Source organism: Hetaerina americana, unplaced genomic scaffold (assembly GCF_022747635.1).
Source record: "Hetaerina americana unplaced genomic scaffold, ioHetAmer1.1.p SCAF_7, whole genome shotgun sequence".
Lineage (NCBI taxonomy): Eukaryota > Metazoa > Arthropoda > Insecta > Odonata > Calopterygidae > Hetaerina > Hetaerina americana.
In genome coordinates this window covers 71,654,034-71,679,306 of record NW_027287316.1, presented here as the reverse complement: position 1 = coordinate 71,679,306, position 25,273 = coordinate 71,654,034, and the positions used below count along the sequence as shown (strand labels likewise).

Sequence of the window (25,273 nt, the reverse complement as noted above, 5' to 3'; positions counted from 1 at the left end):
CTGTCATTACAGACCAACTGGTGAGCTCAGTTGACGAATTCGAGAGGAACGATCGGCGCGTCACAATTGATGACATCTGTGAGCATTTTCCCAATGTTTCTCGAACAATTGTTCATGAAATTGTTAAACACCATCTGCATTATGCAAAAATTTGTGCAAGATGGGTCCCTCGCGTATCTCAATGAGCTGGCGGCGAAGGACTATGCAGCAGGAATACAGAAACTTGTCACACGTTATGACAAATGCCTTAATTTGCTTGGAGATTATGTTGAGAAGTAGTTTAAAGTATCCTCTTTCAAATAAAATTTTTTATGTTTGTTAATATTTACTTTTGTATCTTTATTTCACGAACGGGTACTACTTTCCGGATGACCCTCGTATTACTAAGAAGACTTTTGTGAAGAAGTATGTTTCCTACTAAATTTACTCGTGAAGGCGAAATATTTCCAAAGTTTTCTTTTTATTCAAAGAATTATTGTGAATTACCCATTGTCTGAAGAAAGCTAAGCTTCAAGGAAATGCACACTGGCAGCAAAACCGTGACTTACGAGGGAGGTCCCATAAGTGCCCGGCCTGACATAGAGATAGCGGTCGTTGTTTTAAAAATATCACTGTATTAAGAAGGACGCAATCTATAAAACATATGTTTCTAGGTCGAAGACGCTACGTTGTTTAGTATTTGTTTGGCAATCAATCAATAGTGAACGTTTTCAGTGAATTTGCTAACGTGGAGAACATTGGTCATCGTTATGTGATACAATACTTTTATTTGAAAGGCCTCAGCCCAACCAATATAAAATTTGAACTGGATTCTACTCTGAGTGAGTTTGCTCCTTCGTTTACAACAGTAAAATATTGGGTAGCAGAGTTTAAACGAGGCCTTTCGCATTGGTCGACCAAATGAGGTGACGACTCCAGAAACGGTGAAGAAAATCCACAAAGTGATTCCGTATGATCGTCGACTGCTAGCTTGCGTGCGCGAGCTAGCAGACATAGCAGGCATTTCAAAAAGTAATTTGCTATCGCAAAATCGGTACATCGCATATTTACGGAAAAGTTGGACATGAGAAAGCTGTGAGCAAGATGGCTCACACTCGAGCAAAACCAGTGTCGTGAAGATGCTTCAATTGAGTGTTTAGCAAAGTTTCACAGCAATAAAGCAGAATTTTTGCGGCGTTTCATAGCAATGGATGAAACATGGGTCTATTACTTTACACCCGACACAAAAGAACAATCTAAACAATGAATTCAAAAGGGAGAACCGACTCCACAGAAGGCGATGACCTTTTCACCTGCAGTGGGGTAATTTTCATTGACTATCTTCAAAAAGGAAAAACTATCAACGGCGAGTATTATGCGAACTTATTGCAACGTTGGAGCGAAGAAATCAGGCAAAAGCGGCCGTATTTGGCATGTTCTTTCATCAAGACAATGCACTAGCTCACAAATCCGTTACTGCAATGGCCAAAATTCATGAATTTTAGTTTGAATTTCTACCTCAAGCACCCTATGCGCCAGATTTAGCCCCCTCGGATTATTTTCTGTTCGCAAACTTGAAAAAATGGCTCGGTGGTCAAAGATTTTCCAACCAGGAAGAAGTGATGTCGGCAGTTAATGGCTATTTTGAGGAGCAAGGCAGTTCTTGTTATAAAACGGGCATCGAACTTATTGAAAATCGCTGGCAAAATTATATAGCGCTGAAAGGAGATTATGTTGAATATAAATACATTTTTTTCCAAAATTTTTGTGTCTTCTTCGTTGGGTCGGGTACCTCTAATTTTTCATTTTTACACAAGAAAATGACAAAATATACAGCAATCGTAATATAAATGAAAATAAACTAATATGGACATCATTAGAACAAAGATAAGAAGATCACAAAACTTGACAAAGTTATATCACTTACAAAGACACAACCGAACATTGAGAGCCCGTCACTATCCAAGGCATTTACCACCTCCGGTATTTCAACACAGCCCCCCTCCTCCCACCTCCGCCAGCCTTTGATAAAGTTCGGGGGGAAAATCCCATTTCTCTATTCCTTTCTTCCTCTGATCTCCTTTTCCTCGCCACTGCAAATTCAGCGCCTTAACCTAGTCATATTGTGCGATCGCCATACCAAGCCCTCTCCCTCTCCCCGTCCAAAGGGCTCCCAAGTCTAATTCGGGGATTCCCAAAAATCCTACCACTTACTCTTCCCTCTCCCGAGCCCACGAGCGCACGGCCAGACGCTGAGCTGAAACTAATCCCTTCTCAGTCACCTAGCTAACGTGTTAAAAGCCCAAAAACTCAGAGTGTCTTTTGCTTCGTCTGTCTAATGTGTTCCTGATACGTTCTCCGTTCTCAAGTCATTTGGTGTGTCTATACACACTCAAAATGTCTCGAAATTAGTGGAACACATATCGTACAGAAATATTGAAACAAACTCACGAGGCTAATTTTCGGGAGATTACTAGTCTTTCAGGCCATGGTTCAGGAATTGACCAAGTGGATTGCGAGAGGTTAGGATCGTAAAGGTTTTAAGTGTGATGGAGGGGCAAGAAGGGAGGGAATGGAAATTTAAGGAACAAAATAATCTTGGGTATCCCTCCCGAGTAGGACTTCAGAACTCTGGAGGATAGGAGAGGGATGGAGGGGAGACCGGAGTGAGAGCGCATATTAGAATTGAGGAGTGATGAATGGCAGTAGGATCATCAATGAAGGAAGAAGAATTAGTAGAATAATCCCAGTTTGGAATAGTCTTATCAGAAGAAACAATCACTGACTGAAAATGACATAGAAATCATACACCACGAAACGGTTCCGCAAAACATCGTTACAATCTTCAATATTCTATTACTACAAGACGAAGAAAAGAGCAGGAGAATTTACTACCGATAAAAGAAGGTTTTAAGGGTAGACAATTAGTGTCCACCGAAGGTTGATGTTGAATGAAAAGGATAGTCTGGGAGACTATTGAAGAGGTCTTTTAAAAGTGAATGAGTACGCAATGAAATTCATTTATAGGAGTTTGTCAAGAACAGCTAACTTAACATCCCATGCAGACAAACGTACACAATAAGATAACCTTAAGTTTAAGGAGAGTTGAAACCCTCCCCTCCCCTGAAAAATAAATTATCTACGCCCCTGATGTGATGGAATACGTCCATAAAAGGAAATGTAAAGAGGTTTAGGTATTGGGATGAACATAATAACTTAGAAAAAAGCCATAAACCAGCCCGACCATGATGATGAGGAATAAGAAGCAGGGCGGGAAGCAACCTTAAAATATGGGCGAAATGAGAGCCCGCCCAGGACTTAGTTGGCGACATCATAAATGACTCCAAAGCCAAAAAATCGAGTTTCAATAGCACCGACTGCTTACAAAAATTAATATCGGATGAAGAGTGACGGGCATTTAACGCGGGTTGTCGGGCAATGTTAACCAGTACGATCCAAGAGCGATCTAGGTGACGAGCTGCGTAAAAAAAACCGATATGAAACGTGAATAACAAAGTTGATTTGTACATTTGATTTTCATATAAATACATAAAGAAATAATTTAAAACTATAAACATTGAAATAAGATAAAAATCTATAAACATTTCAAGAATGAAACCCATATTTTTACTTGAAACAAAGCTGAAGAGAACATGGCTGTTCGAGGCAATTATTTTCGAAGCATAGGGGCATCAAGTCTGGAGACCACTTTACAGTGCCGTCGATGATTACATTCGAATCCATGAAATGCTATACGCGCATTGGGTCGTGTGAAAACGGACACCAGATCCATGGGAGCGTGTGCTTATGATCCCGTGAATCGTGCTCTCATTTCCGTAATCACCAGTGGGGTGTGGCGTCTCCATTGACCGTAGTGACCGCGAAATGACACAGGACAATGAAGCCTACTGTGCATTAGGAGTTCGCTCTGATAGAATTTGGATGAGAATCATTTTTCCTGAAATACCATTCAAACCCCTCGACCTAGTTTTCGTTTACTACGACATACAACTTCAAGGTTGGTCAGAATACGTAACTTCATATGTTTTCATGCTCGAAGGTGGTCGTGAGTTAACTATGGGCTACTCCACAACCTCCCTACTTACGATAACCATCATTTTAGAAATGCAAGTACTTATAATGCGTATGCTCTCTGTGAATAGCAGAGCAGAATCAGCAAAGACTACGAGCAGCGTAAACCATAACATGATTATTCTTATCATCGCCCACTAGTGGCTTTCCACAAAAAGTAATCAAGTCGTTAAGTGGTCGTAAATATTCCTATTAGGCCCCTACCATATCATATTATCTAACTCCTCTCATTCAGACTCGTTCTCTGCAGAATGAGGTAAACGACGTGCTATCCTGATCGCAGCAGGGAGTACGTGTTCACAAGCAGATACTCATTCCAATAAAGCACCGTAATCACCAAAACTTCCCCCTATTCTCATTACAGTTTCTTTATCCTGTGATTACTTGACTTCGGCGAGCGTCGACCCTGTGCGACCTCTATCATACACTTCCCACCAACTCTCTCGGGTATGGCGATACGTAAAAATTACTCGGGTCTATTCACGAGACGGTGAACGCAGAGCAAACGACTCACGTGGATACGTGGATAATCCCAAGTTGTAACCCGAAACTTCGCTGGAATGCCACCGCGCTCCTCTCAATAGGGTCGGCCTTATGAAACGCTCACTACGATACACGGTGAGAGAATTCCAGTCTGAAGTTCCCGCTGGCTCCAGTAACTTCTAGCGGTGGAACATGCATGAATCGTGCAATGGTGCTTATTGGACCAAGAAACTACCAAACTACTTAGTTGTAACTACGGTTCTCTTTTTTGTTATTATTCGCTATTGTGAATGAACGCTCTTGAATATGCTACACCTTGATTCACCGGAACGGATTTTTTTCACAAAAGAATATTTGCTTCGCCTTGAAAACTTCTTATGTAGAAAGAAAATTCCCTCGTTATATAACCATATCATCACGCACCTAAATTACAATGTTTTAGAATCTCTAAGCTAATTTGTCGCACATAAAAATCCCTGAGCAATATCAGGTATCTTAATCTACTTTTCAGTGTCTTTCGGAAATAAATCATTTCCAGCAGAATAAGGAAAATTCAACCCGCGATATTTTTATCCCTCCTTCGATTTCCCACAAGTATTACTCGCATATCTACTATTTTGCGTGAAGACGAAAATAATTTATCCTCAGACTCATAATCGTGAGTAGAGAGAATCTTTCTCAAATCAGTTAAACACAAATCTTCCCGGCTAGAGAAAGAAAAAAAATACCAGACGACGTGGGTACATCCTTTGACTTCAAAGAAACGTTTCATTTCCGGAGCTAGCGATGAGAATCTCTCTGTGAATTTCCGGCGAGCCGAGGCCTTTAACCACACCCTCGTGCATCACAGCGACGAAAGCCGAGGGAATTAAGCATTACGAGATTTGAAGTCGACCATCATTGATATTAAAATTTGTGGCTGCACGTAACTTGGCCTTACGATGGAGAAATGTAAAACCTCCGTTAATTAGGGAAGATCAGAGGAAATGGAAAGATACACAACTATAAAAATAACTTCTTATCGGATTAAAAATGTCGTAAAACTTCTCTCAAATTACTAACGAGATTTTTAACAAACACGACGCTATAATAGGACCACTTTTTTGTCGCGTTTAGCAACAGAAATCAACCTTCCTTCCTTCTTTACCTCAGTAATTAATCTATGGATGTCTATTAAAACGAGAGATGATATTAGGTAGTCCATAACATTGCCTCCGTCCTCACGGCCTTCCTCGTCACTTTCTGCTCTTTCACCCTTGGGGAAATATTTTTATCGTCCACAAGTTCGCCTTATACCTTCTTTTTCTTTATTAGTTTTACCTTCTTCCCGTTACTCAACCCAATACGCGCTTCAAAATGCCTAATTAATAAGATTGTTAAGTCCACCACCCTTCTCTATCCTATATGTAGACCCTGTATGAAAATGCTTGGCTTATTGTGACACCATTAGCCAACGATAATTTTCTGTCCACGTTTACTACCTTCCCATTTCCTGTTTTGCCTCGGTTGCGTATTTGTCCTTATCAAGCAAACGAAGTCAAAAAACATACCTCCCTCAAGGACTTCCGTTACGAGTGTTTTGGGACAATGACTATGTGATAAACGGTACGTTACGATACAGTACACAAAAAAAATTACGAACCCCACGGAACAACTCCTTCCAATTTTATTCACGTATCGCTGAAGTATAAGTCGCGACACGCACCAATTATGAAGGCTATGGTCAAGTTTAAAATACTAGATAATCAAAGGACTTGGTTTGACAGGACATATTTCGGATCATGGCTTATTCAGTCACGAAGAATTTAAAATAAAATATGCGGCCTATGCACACTAAATATCTTCATTTTTAACATTTTGAAAGGAACACAGAGAATCAAAGAGACGTGCAATGGGCCAAAATTTGAAGGGGGCCCAAAGTAAATGAGCAAGTAATTGGAAGAGGAGAGTTTTAACTACGATTGTCTTTGCTCATTGAGTCGACTGGTCAAAACAAAATTGCCAGGGAGGTGGAGAAGCCCTGGTATTTGAACGGCATTCGTCTCTCCCGGGGTGCTGCAACCCTTGGAGCTGACAGGCTTGGTTTAACAGGCTTGGTTTAACAGGCTAACAGGCCTTGGTCTGTCTTGCACGGACCCTTGTGCTCCAAAAGTGCCATACGTTTTCGGAAACTGGGTTGCAACATACTCTTTTATTTCACAGTGCACCTTCCGACTTTGTCCACGCACCGTGCCTTCCTGTTGTCCCCCCCCCCTCACCGTCAACCCTATGCACCCCTTTCCCCGCTCGTAAATAGGACGCGCCCGTCTCCGTCCGTCGCGGTGACAACCGATTGGGCCGTTCGATTGATTGACGGCATCCTCCTAGGGGCCGCCTCGTCGATGACGGCCACTCCCGTGGGAGAGCCCCACGGACAGACGGACTCTTCCTCCTCCTCTCCCACGTCCCCAACACTTTCCCAATTTCCTTCGATCGCGGCCAATAATTCCCCCGATGAGGACGTGGACTTCTTAGGGATGAGGTTGGGGGCGAAGCCCTTCCCGAGATATCGCAATGCCCCCGCCGCCGCCGTCTCACCTGAGCCGCGGCCCGAGGGTGTATTGGCTTCCGAAGGCATCGGGGACCTGAGCATTTTGCTCACTTGCGCCCGTCACCGTCATTAAGGCGATGGATTTAGACGAGAGAGATGTCAATGTTTCTTAAATTTTACGCCAAGAAACCCGGGCGATAACGCGATTCCTGGAGCTAACACGAATCGATGGGAGCTGGCTTACAAAATCCATGATCGTGAACTGTGCCGCGCTAAGGTCGCTGATAAAATTGACGCGCAAATAGAAAGATTCGTGATCCTGCCTCGGGGCGATATATTTCTTGGCTTGCAAAGATGATAGGAAAACGATGTATTAATGTATCATATGAAATAACAAAATAAATTTATTGGATGTACCTGATATTTCAATCATACTTTACTTCCATATATGACAATAATATGGTCCATATAACCGCACGTTAAAAAAGACGGCCTATAGGAATAGAGGACGCACTTATAAATTGGGAATAGAGAATTATTTCATTTTTCTCTGAATACTAAATGCAAAAGAATTTCGATACAAACGAATAAATGGGCAAACATTATTTTTAAATGAGCCCTTATTCAGTCGGTGGGTTTATCTATGACCAACCGGTGTTTGGATTATTAATATTTTATTTGTATATATTGAATGTATTTTATTTTTGTGATGGCGTTTGGTTAAAGTATCACGATGGGAATAGCTAAATTCGTGCATGGATGGTTAATGCCTCTCGATATATTTTGTAAATGAGCATATCGATATATCATTGCTCCCGTGTCACAGGCCGAAGGGGAATCACGTAGGGAAGGAGATCCCAAAGAGAAAACTCCAAGGCAACCACTTGATCGTGATTGAGCAATAATCTCAACGGGGAGGGCAAGGGCTCGGGAGGGGTATGCTTATCGATTACGTTTCAACATCTTAAGGAGATTACTCGTCCCCTCGGTCAAGCTGCGAGAGTTCTTCCCGGGCCATTAAAAAGTCTCTTGCTTGAAATATATATTATTCCAGGACTTAAAAGTACGACCGGGTCATACTTGAAAATGTGTTCTAGATTTACTTCACTCCGTACATTATTTGGAGCATTAAAATAGGGTAAAATTGCTCTTAATTATATTACCTACCTCCAATTCATTACTTTATGAGTCACAACACGCCTGCTTCTCGCACAAATAACATTTTCCTCTTCATCCAATGTCCTTCGAACAATTTTCAATAAATGGCCTGCTATCGACATAAATTTAAAGAATCTGCGGGAAATGCCGCAAATGTAAATCTGATGGATTCACATCGCTGATATTCACATCGATCCAAACATTTCACTTAGCAAAAATCATTTTACCGGCGGATAATTTCTGTAAAGTAAAAATATCTCATTTACGGAACGAAGTTCACGAATGAACGATGTTTAAAACAGGAACGAAATGCATTGAGAAACGTGAGTGCAATCGCTTCATTATAAATTGAAAATGATTGGAAAAAAATGACGGAAAAATCGACCAAAAAATTCAAATTGGACATGGCCCAAAAATGAGACCGGCAACAAGCTATTAATTCAAGTAATAAGCCGAGTTAAGTACTGCGAAATTGATCGAATTATCTGTCCCTACGATTGGTACAAAATTACAACAGACGGGAAATTAAACATAGCTAACTGCACCTTCAAATGAGTTGAAAAAATATTAGAACGATTCCAACACATTAATTAATATAGAAGAAACTTTTAAAATCTAACACAGATAGAATATTCGACCCTGCTGAAGGAAGAATAAACTATCAAACTCAATTTTAATTACGTAAGAAATCTTATTACTCCGTTAGTATTTACGAAGGGGAAAAAAGTATATCAAAAAGAGAAGCGTTAAGGCCAGAGAGAGTCTCTCATCTTTGTAGGAGGTAAGCACTACGCTTCGACTTTTCTATATTACCTAAAGGTTAGGGACCTTAATTCAATGTTATCCTTAGTGAGTTCACTGCCATGGTGCCCATGCAAACAGCCCTTATCCAAATCCCTTTCATAGGATACGCATTGTTGCTGCCATAGGCAAGCAGTTTTGAAGACAAGATGAATTAATCGGAGGGGAAGGGGTGGAAACAAATCGGAGCTCGGTATTAACCAACGCCTCATTTAAAGGCGCCAGGGGGTCCAGAACTTAGCGTCCTCTCTGACGGGCGGTTCTCATGACATGTGGGTCAGTTCGATGAGTCGTCCCCGGTTGATGGCTTGCCTGAAATTCAAGTTATCATTCATTCCTCACGAAAGGATGCTATGTCGTCACTTCCTTTTTCACTGCGTCGGCCCGAAATGGTCGAGAATATTCTGTCGAATCAATCGCGCTCCCTCGGAGAGATAAGTCCACCAAGAGAGAGGCCGGCACCTCTATATATCCCAGGAACGAAGGTCATTTCGGTAAATTTCGACTCTCGGGAGTGGGATTGGAGAAGCCTAAGGGAGGGAATTGGGTCCTACGGCTCCCCGTTGAGCAAATGCGTCCCCATAATTGAAACGATTCACGAACACGTGTGCCTCGCTTCATGGAAGCCCGGATTTGAAGGACATTCCAAACCAATTACTAGAGAAAACGTGATGAAATTCAAACTAAACACTTTTGAACATTTGAGTTTTAAAAAGAGAAGCGGTGATACGTCAGTGGCAAAAGTACCAAAGTGGAAACGGCCTTCGTGTTCAATGAAGAAGAGTGGGAACGATAGCACACATAATAGCAAATCCACTTATAAAAATATAACATGGTTCACAGCTTTTATATTTCAGGTGAATTTCAAGACTAACACTTATGGAATAACCCTCAATTAAGGTTCTTAAATCATTTCGTAAAACATATCACCAAAGAAAAATAGCACTTTTCAATATCTCTCCTAGTTCCGATTAAATTCCTCACTTCCGAACCACATGATGTATTCAATCTGAAGCAACGTCAACCGCGGGATTCTACATCATCGGCATCATTAAAATCTAGTGAGAGAAACATGATGCAATTGCATGAAGCCATTCTATTTTTTTAACGAGGGAGACTTGTAAGAGAAAACATTTTAGTGTTGTTTCCGCCTATAAATAGTTAAAAGTGGAAAAGAATGTATATTTTTAAATGCAAGTGTACTAGAATCTAGCATTTGATGTACACGGCAGGCAATTCAATGGTGAATACCAATTCAGATATGTTTAATCATGCTGTGATAATTCCAATCTCATAAATAGAAATCTTCACGAAAATGATTCTTTAATCTATAAAAAGTACTTAAAAATTCGATTCATGCATGGTCAAAAAGTTTTTTTTCAAATTAAGATTTCTTTCTTAGGATAATTATCCAGAGATGTTCCAAAGTCCTCAATTTTTTCTCAATTAGCATTTGCAATGCGTCCCAAGGGAAGTTGGGAGTCCAAAAGATGCGAACTGCTTGACAAGGATGTATTTTAATGGGTGCTCCGTGCCCATTTAAGGACATTTTTTTCATCACGGAGCAGTGCCTAAGACCGAAAAGGGAACACAACCCGGAAGGGAAAAAATAAATTTTTCAGTCGGAAAACCGTGAGAAGTTTTTCCAAATATTCTAAGATTTTCTATGGAATTCCATATGAAAATGGAGTCTCCATTTGTTTCTATGGAGCAAGCGACAACTCTCCATGGATTCCTCCTGGAAATGTGGTTCAACTTCCCTGCCCAACCTCGCAGGCAATTGAGGAATTAACACCAGTTGTGCACGGAAGGAATCGTTGCAGAAGAAAGGAGGGGAGGAAGGTTATCTCACCTCGATGACCACGGTGCTCGAGTACTCGGAGTTGTCGAACGCCCAGCCATGCCTGCAGGGTGAGGTGGCCAAAGCCTCTCCTGAGATTTGCGACGGCGACGCAGGGGACGAGGGATACCACGTTGTGGTGGTGTCTTCTGTGGTCGTCGTCCCTCCGTCGCTACCCTCGCCCCCTAAGTCGTCGCTGGACCACTGGACGGTACTGCTGGCGAAGTCGGTGGTGCTTCCGAGGCTGGCCACGTCCGAGGAAGGCGGCAGCGAACCCGTGGACGAAGTCCTCTCCAGGAGGGCCGTGTAGTTACGGTCGAACATTCGACACTGGCTGTAGCGGAGGGCGCCATCCCGCCACTCCATGGGGATGCTAAGTCGGGGAATCGAATGGGGAAATACCAAAGGTCAAACCAAGGCCTGGTATCATACGTTCAAATCGTTCTGGCACAGGTAAATTCATAACCCAGTCTATAGTGAGCAATGCGTAAATATTAGCTTTAGTTCTCCAAACTTTCGAGGCATGAAAGATTTCCATCAAGTTACACCCGAGACCTTATCTTAATCTGATGGCCGGTTTGATAAATGACAGTATAAGTAGATGGATATCATAGAGATCGGCGGTGAATAAACATTGTATAAAAAAACCATAAACACAGTAATCAACCCGAAGATCGGTTTGGTCGGTGATGAGTTCAACCAGTACTTAGCCCGACGGCGTGTGAAATTCACACATAAGGGTAGGAGGGCCAGTTCCTTTCCCTGTGCCGGTTACGGTTTCCCAGGAAGATCTGGCACCCGAAAAATCACATCGCTTGGGTAGAGCTACAGGTGCCCGGTGGCTTTCCCGGGAATCGAACCCGGGCCCTCCGGTCAGTAGTCCAACGCTCTACCCCCTGGACTACCGCTACCCATAAACATTATACATAAAAGGGATTACCATGTGTTGCATGGGTACATTTTTTTATTATATAATTTCCACATGAAATCCCCTAAATCAGGTCTCAATATTCAGATAGAAGGAATTATAGCATGGGGTGCATCGTGGAGAAAATTATTTATTCCTTGTTTAATTCAGTGATGAGAAATTGCAGATATTTTACACAAAAGCGTACATTTATTGGCAATAAAAATGTTGCGTTTAAGTGCGATCGCTAATCTCTAAAATCATGTTTTCATTTCACAAAAGAGAAGGATATACTTATTTTGATTCTCGGCTAAAAATAACTGGTTGAAGGGGTTTCGCATGGAGAGGGAGTTCACCTCGTATTATCACCTACGGTGTGTGAACTCAGTGCAATCATAGGGACCAGTTCCTTACCCTATGCTGCCTGCGATTTTCCTGGGAGGTCTAATACTCAGGAAACCAGATTGATTGGATGACAATGGTGGTATCCAGAGGCACCAATCGAGTGGTACCATAACGAATCACCAGCTACGCTAACACATTGTCGACATTGATACAGTGAAGCCCATCATAAGTGGAGTCCACATTTTTCGGAAAATTGCCAACACTGAATGTATCGGAATCGAAATAAAATGTAATTAAGTTATTCTCGAAAAGGCCCCTCTTGAAAATGAAAACGCGGACGCGTTCTGTGTTCATTCAGCACTTTACGTGGCCTCCTTAATATGATAAATAAGTTGCATTTTAACCTGTGGAAGGAGGAAATAAAATCATAAATTGTAAATAAATTATGTTTAATGACATTCTAGTTCAAGATGTTAGCCGTTTAAAGTACATCGTTGCTTGCAGTTCAAAACATCATTGAATTGAATTTTAAATAAAATATGATTTTGACTTGAAGGCCCCGACTACGAAACCGGAACCTTTCATCGCACGGATATGCTGGGAGAGCCAGGCCTTTGGCAGCAATGCACCGCGAAAGCCTGCACAACGGACGAGTACGTTAAATTCGATCGATATGCGTTCAAATTTCGCCCACACCGCATTACTTTTCTCAAATAGATAAGCTATACATCTCAGAGTTATCAAGTGGTCCCTAGCAATTCCACCTTAGATAGATTTCATACATACCATGCACAGTTATTACGGAAGCGCATATACACAAATAATGGCCTGGAAAAATCAGAAAAATGCCGAGCCTATATTTCTACGTTCAACAGTTATTCATGTCAGGGGTCATTCTTCTTGGAGTAGCATTGCACGCCGTGTCCTGATTATGCGGTAGAAAACGACCTTTCTAATAGTAAATGTCCGTACATAACACCCTCCAACTCACCAAGCGGAATTTCAGTCAGTGAGCGTTAAAAATCATACCATCTACGTATTTGATGAAAAAAATATCCCGTTTAATGACCATTAACTAAAATGGTGCGGCCATTAGTCCGTTAACTCAGCAGATGAGCAGAAGTATTATTCGACCAATTTTTACGTACTGGTACCTTTCGACGACCCTACGATTTAAGAAGCATTCACACTCAAGAAAATGAAATTCCACTTTGATTAAATCTGATATCATAGATGTTTTGATTACAATCGTCTACAAGTAACAGAGGAACCTACGAGGAGCTATCATTTTGATTCAGTGCAAAACCATTCTGACTTCCATAACTTTCTTGTAACTGAATGAAACTTTCGACAAAGATAAATGAAGAGTAAGCTGTACCGGTAGGTACGCGATTGCTTAGTCAAGTTTCTCCATTTATGATATAATATAAGGGTTACGTTATAATTGAGAGAAGACTAAAGACGGAGAGACACGCGGTGTGTCGGCATTAGCCTACTCTCGGAGAAAGGCATCGTGGTGGCCACAGTTTAGCGTTCCATCCGGTACGTATTGCGTTTGAAGTTCTCTTCTTATCACAACCACCAAGGACCTGTCATACTACCCTGAAAACTAGTACAATCGCAAATTTTCGTAGCCGAATATCTGACGTAGGAAATCTAAACGCGGGTCACTGACCGAAAGACATTCGTAATCTCAACAAAAAAAGAAATATCTTACTTGTCCACCTTCATGGTTCAAAGTTTTAAAATGCGCAGAATAATTCTTTCAGTGACAGAAAGGCCCGAATATGTGTCGTCCTCGCTAGAGCAAACAACTCCGTACCCTCTCTCACAAATGACATTTGCTGCATAAATGAAATTTTGGTGTGGTGAGATGCTTGATATTTTTTAATGAAACGATCTAAATTGACTCCGGCTGGAAGGCGCCAACTGTTAACTCTGGAGCAACGTCAACAGCATTATTAACACTATGCGGTCAATTTATGGAATGGCTCGTAAAAAAAACGTTTTTCATTCGTTGTCGCAAAAACCTTGACACACAATGCATATTAAGTTTCCCGGACAATAAAAAGGTCACTTGGAGAGATGGTGGCTGTGGATAGCCTATGTCGCGCACAGCCATCTCATGATACGACTTCTGATCACCTTTGAGATGACCGCTGGTTACACGAGAGCCATTTCTCCGAATTAACTTGATGCAATTGGATAATTTAACATTAATATTTTGGTTCGTGAAATACCAACATGATATCCCCTACGAGGAGAAAAGGTATAATGTCACCTTTGGCTATCGCCTGCAGATCAAAATGAAGAATACTCATCATAACAACTAAGGTGACTGACGCACGGCATGCGCAATATCATGAAGGTATAATGGGATCCAACTATCTATAAATAGTTATTTCTTCCTCAAGCTAACATCATGTACGTTCCAAGGGGATTTTTCCTCTATGAAAACCTTCTGACTGGCTAATGAGCGACTTCAACCTTTCTTCAGGGGGGCGATATCGTAAATCATTGCTCCACAGATAGTAATCTGATTTATAATGATGTCACATTGGAATAAAAATCTTTCGCCGATGCTTCTCCCACAAACAGATTGTTAGAAATTGTCAGGAGAATCGTTATTCGGAGACGTGTGCGAGCTATTCCATGAGGAAAACTGCTAGGATTTAGAAGATATTGAATTTAACGACCATCTCATTTTAAAAATGTTCATCAAATGCACATTATTTACTCGTCTTATTAAGAATGATCGAAAAAAATCGTGCAATTTTTTACGAGTATTACCAATATGCATTTGTGCCAAAAGGAAATAAAGCAAAAGATGGTCAAGAAACCTTGCACGCCATGGTCAATATTAATCTAAAATATTAATCCTAGATGAACAAAACCTCAAAAGTGAATTGAGAGCCATGGCCATATTGTACCATAAATTGAATACATTAGAATCAATTTATTGAAACACAAAACCCTACAGGATTCGAAAATAAAATTTTTCGGCATTACGCAAAGTGCAATACATTAGACAAAATGACACGACAGAGGCTTCAATTAGATGCCAAAGGAGCTTATGAACAAGGAACAAGATAACTGGAATGAACTTGTGAAAATTGAGATATGAGACGAGCAATGCGTAACAACTCACGCAAGTAAATGAATGCAAGCGTAAATTAATGAGATCATATTAGTGTGAAAACTTTCCTAAGTCCGTAAATCGTACACGAAGCCAATCCTCTACCTGAAAATACATTTTACTTGCCAAACCAATGTATCCAGACACTCAGGCCTGAAGAGAATCGTAATATCTAGCTAGACTAGATTTATTTTTGCGCTCACATCATCATTTTGCCGTTGATATAAAAAGGTAACAAGGGATTGTCTAATTTACTATGGTATTGTAGTATCCTATTAATACCACTTTTTATTTTCAATATTATCCATGAGTTGCGCTATTAGCCTACCTTTCATAAACACTCTAATTCTCTTTCTATTTAATTGAAAGTCGGAAAAAACAGAACAAGTGCGGTGGTAATTACGCTGGATCAAATAGCTGAAGACCGGGGCTCGAATCCTGGTAATGGAAAAGTTTCAGTTTTATTCCGATCCTCTCTGTCACTAGGAGAGCATTCCACAAGTTTCTTTACCCGATGGAACATCAGGCAAAGGACCCTCCAGGGACCAAGTCGTTTCTCTCCAATTTTTCAGAGAATATTCAGATTAGCAGGTCGTTTCGTACCCACGATTAAGTCTTTAAAGTTTTGAGGCATATTAGTTATGAGGTATTAATTACTGATTGCTGGGGTCGGAAATGACAAAGAACGGTTTGTTGCCGTATTTTGACGTTGAGCTCCAATAAATGAAACCTATATTAAAAAAAAGAGTAAGTTATTATTTCAATAAAATTGTATATCTGAACAAGAACGACACAAGTGGCGAGGGCAGTATCAATTCAGTCGCATTAGAAACATTTAGCATTCACATCGAACAACGGGTAAGTCTGAAAACCACTCATAAGGTGAAATAAATTCATTTCTAAACGGTATAGGAACAAAATTATACATTTCCTATAATTTTAAGTCACACATATCACAAATGGACGGGCACTGCAGTGAAAACGAATATAAAATGAAACTGTTGGAACGCAAAATAAAAAAATTCAAAGATCAAAATATGTCTGGCCTTCTTTTCACGTGAACAGTGAACTACTATCAATCAGTTAATTCAATCTTAATACAGTATCTCCAATCGGGAGGAACCAATTACGGCAAGAGCTTCGAAGGCGAACAGATACACCAAGGTGCGAATCACTAGCGCCTCTCGAACTAACGTCTAAATTGATTAGTTTCAGGCGTAATGTGGTGGAATTCGAATTTGATAAATGAAAGATGGTAACAATTTTCCACCAGATAAGTTTAACAGTACGATGGGGTTACGATGTATTACATCATCTTCACCTGAAGATAATGCAATTCATCGAAACCCAGTCGTACTACTTAACTTATCTAGAGAAAAATTGTAACAAATCTTTTCTTTATTAATCTCGAAATGAGAGGTGGAAAACTTTGGCCAGTAAAATGCCTGAAATTCCCATTCTTCCAGGGCACCCGCCAAAGCGTCAGTTTCTCAGATTGGTGGACAGCCTGCCTAATCGTCATTCACGTGTTCCATATCCTGCAAATTATGCATCACACATCGTAGCGGTGGGAACGGGCGCTTATGGTAAAACACTAGTACAGCAAAAAAAATAGGAAAGAGAACTAAAGCCATTACACGAATTACCTCCCATTCGACTTATTCATTAATTAAAAGACTATTGCCTAATAAAAACCCCAGCTAAACGTAGCCGCAGTGGCTTGTGGTATAGTAGTTGTAGACAGCTCATTTGAAGTGAGCAACTATTCTCGGAATGGGATCGATGACTAAATGTTCAAATGATAAGTGCATTGAAATTTAAAAAATATGGCTTTCCAACTGTTTCTTAATTAGATGAGATAAGCAGTGATTTGAAGCACAATTGTGAGTCTAAATTCCCTGGAATTAATAAAATTGCAATGTTGAAACGTATTCAGAAGTTTTACTTGCATTCAAGCACATTCAGAACAAATAAACTTGCCATCTCGAAACACTCAAACGAAGTTTACACTGGGTTTTCATTTTTGAGACGTGTGCTGAACGAGAAGCATAAGGTTTTAATTTAAGCGCACGGAGGTAACTCCTTCCTTTAATCTAACAAAGTGTAACCAAACGATGAGCATGCTCTCATTTTCACTTATTCTAAAAAGGTTCAGTGTTTAGGATACGAAACGGAAAAAAATTATACAAATAATATAAACCCAAAGTGCGGCCACATATAATTCTCTGTAATACAGTCATATTTATGACGAAAAAATACACGTCTGCCCGTCCATTTCCAACTACACGATATAAAAATATGCTCAATTCCACCATAAAAATTGTTCCATGTTGAACCATGTTTCCAAAAATTAACTAATGATGACGTATTTGTCGGAATACGGATCTTATCAGTCAATTAGCCGAGTATTTTCTTTCTCAAGCTTATAAAACATGTCTTCCACATGAAATGGTAGTACAGCCAATAAAAATACAATGAAAATTTGCGATATAAACATGACAATAAAGGAATGAAAAACGTGGAAGTCTCGGAGAATGCAGTTCATTGAGAATATAAATTCATATCCTGTGCCATTCGCGGAATTTATATCGCAACACCTATGACCGGATGATTGGATATTGTTTGGCGGGTGTAATATTTACGAATAAAACCAACGAATGACCCCTCACAATAATATTATCTTTAAAATAAAAAAAAACCATTTGGCGAAATTACTCAATTTAATGAAGTGGAAACATTATCTTACAAATTAAACCAGTTTTGCAGGGTGTGGGAGAAAGGGTGAGCACGATTTTTCGTAACGGTCAGCAGTGACCACAACAAGTGTTATTAAGAGTGAAATCCTTTGAGCCTCTAATGGTTGCTTTTAAATTTACTCATTGCCATGATTTATACATTTAATTTAAAGAAACTACGGGGTATAACGCGACAGCAACTTTGACGTGGCCACCCACCCACGTGCGAGAATATAATAATGCAGAGACAACCGGGGATCACATTCTAAGCAAATCCACACCGTGATATTCTCGCATTCATCACCTATAGTATGTCATTTTGATATGAAGATTTTGACTTTAATTTAAACGGAAACATTATAACTACCATAATAAAATATTGACAAAGTCAACAATGTGCTCTGTTCATTTTGACTGCTTATTACAAATTCATTCTCAATGATACTGGGAAAAATTCATATCATGAACAGTTCATCTGCAAAAAAAACATTAAACCCAGGGTGCAATACCGGAAATTTAATGAACAGCATGAAAGTGAAAAATCAAAGAAACTTATGAACCATTCAAAATGAGAAATTGGTAGTTCAAATATATTTTAACCTTTAAATGAAAACCCCCATGAACGTGGCAAATAATATCTAAGGTAAATAGAGTCATAAGTAAAGTTTTGATCACGCCTTAAATGATTTTGCTTAATCCTTATAACCTCTTGAGGTTGAGAACTGGCAAAACAAAATTATATGCATCGTTAGGAGTGCTTATTGCTCAAATTGGATCGATAAAATAATTTGTAGTTACGTTATACCCTCTTCCCAGCTGTCGCAAGAGCCGTATATGCTTATTAATCAACATTTCACGGGTATAATGCATGAAAACAGGAAAAATCCGTTTATCTAATTTAGAATCGAACAAGTACTAACCGAAGGAGCGTTAAGAGTTTCGGTCAAGAAATAAAATACCGTATTCGACATTCATATTTATAAATTTCCGAGGAACGGAATGAAACATTTCCTCAAACTGTAAGTACTGACAAAAATAAAAAAAATGTCAGGACAACTCAATAACAATTAACAAAATGAAACCATTAAAACGCAAAATTCAAGTCATTCACAGAACCAAATGCCCTTATTTTAACGTAGAGAAAGGACGTGTGCCTCAATTTGTGCAATCTCTATGTATTTTCTCCAAATGGAGATCAAAGGAGGGCAACGGCTCCGAAGAAGGGCAAAGGTACGTGTACCTGGGCGGGAATTAATAGTCTCTCGAACGCATTTCAAAGATACAGACGGGAAACTTTCCTGTGCAATTTGTAACAAAAACTGATTTTTCCAGAGCACACACCAACTTCCCTTATCTTTCACGGAGAGAATAATTCCCTTAGTTTTCCAGATTGACGGACAAAATGTAAAAATAAAACCCCAATCCCATCTAATTCGCACAAAACAGAATATCGCGCACAGCCTGCAATTGTTCTTTCGGCATTCCATCAGTACAATAAACACTAAGGAAACAATTAAAGTAGTGAAGTCAGAATAAATGTTTTTTGACGCTCTCAATGGGAAATAGAAAAAAATCTCGGCCACCTTGGGTGCATATTTTGGCAAATTGAATTGGTTCTTGACCGCAAATCGCGACTCAAACTTTGGCCTGTTGAAATACCCACCACAAACAATGGATATTAATTTGTCCATAGCCCTAAATGAAATACTCGTAACTCGAAATGTATTTTCTCACTTTCAGAACGAGACACGGGTAATATCGGCCTAGGAGCAAATCGACCATGGCGAATAGAATAGTGACTGTATCATGAACTGGCGCGCTAGATTGAACTGTTTCCATGCCAAAGGTAAATTCACATTTATTTCTGATGCTGACAATTTTGACTAATAGGGGGATTGACTTTCAGATTCAGATGGACAAATTAACATTATGGTGAAATGTATACATTCATGTTGGATGAAGCTTGTGGTGCATAAAATTCAACGGTGATTACTCTCCCGCACAGACGGGAAGAGGGACTGGGCGATAAAGGTCGGCGAGGGGAAAGGGAGAGGAAAGAAGGAGAGAGAAGGAAGATAGTGAAGAAGAGACGGTTTCTGAAAGGGAATGCAATGAGTGAGAAGTTACCGCAGTTACATGAGGTGTGATCCAATTACCAAGGGGATGAGGAGGATTCGTGACCACACCCTGCGGACCTTACGACGCTGATAGATCTAAATGACTGCACAGCGCGTAGAAACACGCAGTGAGCTCAACGATATCGAAATATGTAAGAAATGTTTTATTTAAGCTTCAAATAATGCTTTTTAAATGCTAGGCCAATAGCATTTTTGGGCTTAAAGAAAAAATTGGGCGTTGCATTAACACGATAACATAAGTTAGTTGGCTGGTGTTCCCGGAGGACCTAACCTATTTTGAGGTCATTCTAGAGGTAATTTCTACCGGAAACTATTTTGCGAATTTTGGTCATCTAAGGAATTCTGGGCTCAATTCCATACTACGAACGTGTATCATGCTTCCAGTTATTTCACATGGTAAATTAAACCTTTGCTTAAAATAGGAATCCCATCGATACGAAAAAAATGAAGGATAACTTTCCTAAGCATGCACTTCCCATCGCAGACAATGCAGCAGTGGCAGTAACATACTGCTGGATTTGCCGTTCTACTTACCTTGCAAATTTTCATTTCCGTACATAATGAGCAACTAAATACTCGAAACGCATACGCTCAATAATTCGCTTATGCAAAAAGGCACGAACTGCAACAGTTATATTCTTCCGCTTAGACGAAAGTCATACTTCCTTGGTGAAAAATATACGAATTAATGATGATTATTAGAATAAAAATGATTTAAACTACCGACCGGAGACAATTGAAGCAATGAAGCAACACTTCGGAATAATATACATTTTAAATCGAGATTAATTGCGAGATTTTGATCTTGAAAAAAAAAAGATATGATAGTTGCTTACACGTAAAAGTAGAAATAGAACTTTCTAAATCACTCCAGCAGAGTTTTCAATCCACTTGAATCAGCCAGATGAGGACAAACTACGACCCGCGGACAGGATACGCCCCGCCGGGCACTTTACTCCGACCCGCGAATGTGTCACGAAATGATCCACCGGGGTAAAAACACTTCTACAGGCTCACAGCAGATAGGAACTTCCCGCGTTGCATTCATTTCGCTTGCGAATTTTAAGATCAGATGTAAGCAGCCAATGATTCTCCCCACCCCTAGGGCTAGCGCAAAGAAATAGTGAAAAGGGTACATGTGGGCATTTCCACATTCGTATGTAATAAAGTCATGTACAATTTTAAAGGTTACAGAAGTAATATATTTCTGGGGACACAAGTTTTACCAATTTCAATTTTACGGTCAACAACTACTTGTACTATTGTTGCAACGTTTTTAAATATTCTCTCCGGTGAAAATTCACGGGATTTTTCGCGACGTGAATTTTTGAATTCGGAATAATAATATTGGGTTGCACCAATGTGAACATACATGTCAAATTGATACAAGCTATTAATAGCTCGCAGAAAATAGAAATAACCTAGTAGAACACCTCAACATTATAATAATATTCGCTTTAATATAAGTACATCAAGATAATTTGGAAAAATCAAATTCCCATTTAAGTATCGTTTCTATGAAATCATGTCCTAGTACGTCGATTCAGAAAACATCTCCTGGTTCTTACAGCGTGGCCTTATGGTATCACTCCAGGGGAGTTAGTTTTGCGACAGGTTAATATTAATTACTATAGATGACCTTTACCAATTGCCACCAGAAAAGAAGATAAAATGGTGGGAAAGCATTATTGTAAAATGTAAACGGACTCCTGAGCTGCAGCCGTTGTAGCAAACTAGCTAAGTGGCGGACAAAAGGAGTGTTACATTGAATTATTCGCTATCATAAATCGCCCGGATGCGACGAGACTTTTTCTTGTTTGGGAGGCGTGCATCCTAGCAGCCACATCAGTGCGAGCCGCCACTGGTTTGCATTGTTTACGTTTACGCATGGACCCTGCCATAACGGCCATCATACCTGAGCCTCTTCGCCGCCTCTCCTTTCACCTCGGCCGCCTCCAGTACCGGCACGCGGCACCAGTGATCCGGCTTGGCGGCCATAAAGAGTTGGTTGTAAGCATGGAACCCACATGGGAAGACACCGGGGAGGAGCACGAACCACATTAACGCTTTCTGGTACCGACCGAACTCTCCCACGTCGGGAAGAATTGCGTCCAGGTCCATCTCCTCTCGCCGAAGAATCCTCTTCCTCCGGGCACACCTGCGTCTGCCAGTTTTGAACTATTTGATTTCCTCACACAGCGATAATGCAAGCCTTTCACAACTTTTTTTCTCCCCCAGTAGCCGGCACGAGTGCTTATACGAGGATTTGCGGGTAGAGTGAAGGAATTATCGCTGAAAATCGGACGGAATTACTCTTTCCCTCCAGAAAATCAGGTCTGCAAAAGAACACGCGTACTCGCTTCGCTTTCAGCGGATGGTTTTCTGGAGGCTGGCACTCACGTATCGGATTGCTGAGTTAATGTGGCACATCCCATCAATCTTTAGGCGATCGCATCAGCTTCCCCATTCGATCGAAGGTTTTCGCGGAGGAGCGAGATTCCACGTCGGCCCCTAACCGGGAGTGAGCTCCCGCAAGTTTCTAAATCGCTCCCCCTCGCGTACCAAAGTCCACCAAGGGGGGGAGGAGGAGACCCCCCTCCCATGCACCCCAACAATGCAACATCCCCCCTCTGCCTCCATGTTCATCTCCCCCCCCACCCTCCTCTCTCTCTACCGTGGACCCTCGCTCAGCGCACCCAATCCTTCCCCCCCATTCCAATCATCCATCCATACCTCTCCCCTCGGCAAACACTCCTGCGTCCACCCACGCCCTCTCTCCCTCGTCCCAGGCCCCCTCTCTTCCTTAGCGGTTTAGCCTTCGACTCCGGCGAGCCAGTTGCGGCAACTCTATTGTATTATCAGGAGCGAGCATCGGACCGAGCCTGGGACTCATCATCATTAATTTTGTAGCCATTTTCCATTAAAGGCTTATCGTCGGATGGAGTGTGTCGTAAATAAACCATCCTCCAGGGCGGAAGCGACATCTTAACTTCAAATATTCAATAGTACCTCATTTTGCACTGCTTATTATTTGCAATTGACTTCTCTAATATCGCAACAATTCTCCGACATAGTGATCAGAGAATCGGGACGGAAGCACCGAGGCATTCGGATTGTCGTGATCCTGCGGTTGGTAATCAAATTATACACATTGTTTAGATTCTCCACACTATATTAATGCGATCTAATAATCACTAATGAGTTGGAACGAGGTGAATAGTGTTTGGTGAATGGAAAGTCTTCGATTCAAATCCTAGTGATACGTCGGTTGACACATGATAAATTGACAACATTGAGATTTTATATGCGTTAGACCCTTGTTTGTTCCAACTGGCATCACACGAAAAAGTAGTGTGCATAATACTTAATGTGATGCGCGAATTTCAAAGATACGATGTTCATTAAGAGGTCAGAGAGACCAGGCCTCATCTGCAATCGATCCTTAGGATTGACCGTTGTCTTTTAAAATGGTCATCTATGACATAACTTGATAAGCATGCACTCTGAAATGTAAAAATGCTTCCCTGTTCTCAGGGCAGGATAGGTCAACTGCTAAGGCCATTAGTGCCACTATGGGAGTTTACTGATTTACAAGAGCATGATCTGGAAGAGTAATGATTAATTTGCCAATTCAAATAATCACAAACATACGTTGAGAGCCACTTCCAAACTAATCAACCTGATTCCAAAAAATTTCATCCACAGATTCATAAAGAAATGGGGATATTCACACAATCACAGCTATTTGCACTCATGCTTTTAGGGCACTGCACTTCCCACCAACTCCAAAAATGGATACCAACAGAAAGACGGTTAGTATTTCAACACCAATACTACTTTATCAACTAATAAACAACTTAAAAGTTAATTTGGAAAGAACTAATTTGATGCTATCAAATTTACTGTTATTCAAGACCTCAATGGAAAAAATTGAGAGTGAGAAGTACCTACTTAATCCAAGTTTAGACCAAAGGGAAACCTTAAGATAAGGAATGAGTACCTCAATGTAGGATAAGTACATTTATCTCATTACGTCACATTTAACAAATTTTTTCCAAGATAATCTAAAATAATTTTAGACATCATTGAAGAAAATTTCTAGAATTTTTCCTAATAGAACAATTCCCAATGTTTCATAGTAGAGTGATATTTACGGTACTTAAGCCCATCACCATCTATGTATTCATAAAAATGCACTGGGGGTTTCACATGCAAATAATCAAGGAGTAAACCTGAATTGAATGTAATCCAAATTTTGATAAACTGAAGTTCACCAGACTCTTCTTTCCTTCAACTTCATGAATATCCTTTATAGCTTGGGATTCAAAATACTCTTTGCTACTCAATTGTTTCTCCTGTAATTCAGCAAATGCATTGTGACCAAATTTGGCAAAACTCAGGGTGACTCTGAAAACCATAAAGTGATGACATTAGAATACAAGAAAAGTAGATTTCCTGACATAGAAAGGGGCCAAATATTTAGTCCCACTGGTTCACACTTTATCATGGTTGATTATTTTTATATCAATATGACAAAGTTAATTGATGGTAGTTTTAAATAAATAGAAGTTGCAAACTCATTGCCTTGTTTACCTGCTTTGAATGTATTTCACCACCTGTTTACTGGTTTAATGATGGATCTGGGGAATTACCAAATGTTGTGTAATTAGACCAATTAAATACATAAATAATCATGAGTGCACACACACACACATACCTTCGACAAATGCATATCGACATGTAGACTCATTCACTTATCAGTTAATTAGAACTCCAGCTGCATTTTGAATACAACTAACTAATGAAAGAGTCTTCTGCGAGAAGTGTAAGTCTAATGCAGATTATCCAAATTTAGTTCAGTCGGTCCTCGAGATAACTTAAGCTGCAGTGTGACTGGTAAATCCTGGTCGCCATGACACAAATGAGTCCCAAAACTTTCAACTCTTTCGGGACTCACGATGAATGAATCAGAATGAGTATATCAGATAATATGCAAGCCAAACAGCATTTATCAGCTCGCATAACTCAAGCACCATGTCTAATATTCACCTGCACTTTGTAAAGAAATTCAATTGATTTAAGGACTATCAAATTTTGACGAGCAACTAAAAAGGAAATCCAAATTATGT

The 25,273-nt window shown here is 40.3% G+C and overlaps 1 protein-coding gene across 1 annotated transcript in view; it reads right to left on the bottom strand.

The window, feature by feature from the left end:
• Balat (Beta-alanine transporter) overlaps window positions 1-22,677 on the bottom strand; it is a 46,560-nt gene extending 23,883 nt beyond the window's left edge. The window contains exons 1-2 of the mRNA XM_071595477.1: window positions 22,060-22,677; window positions 10,896-11,256 (exon numbers count right to left, since the gene is read on the bottom strand). Coding sequence (XP_071451578.1) covers window positions 10,896-11,256; window positions 22,060-22,265 — 567 coding nt within the window. The 5' untranslated portion in view covers window positions 22,266-22,677. The remainder of the gene's footprint in view (window positions 1-10,895; window positions 11,257-22,059) is intronic.
• Window positions 22,678-25,273: the final 2,596 nt, after the last annotated feature.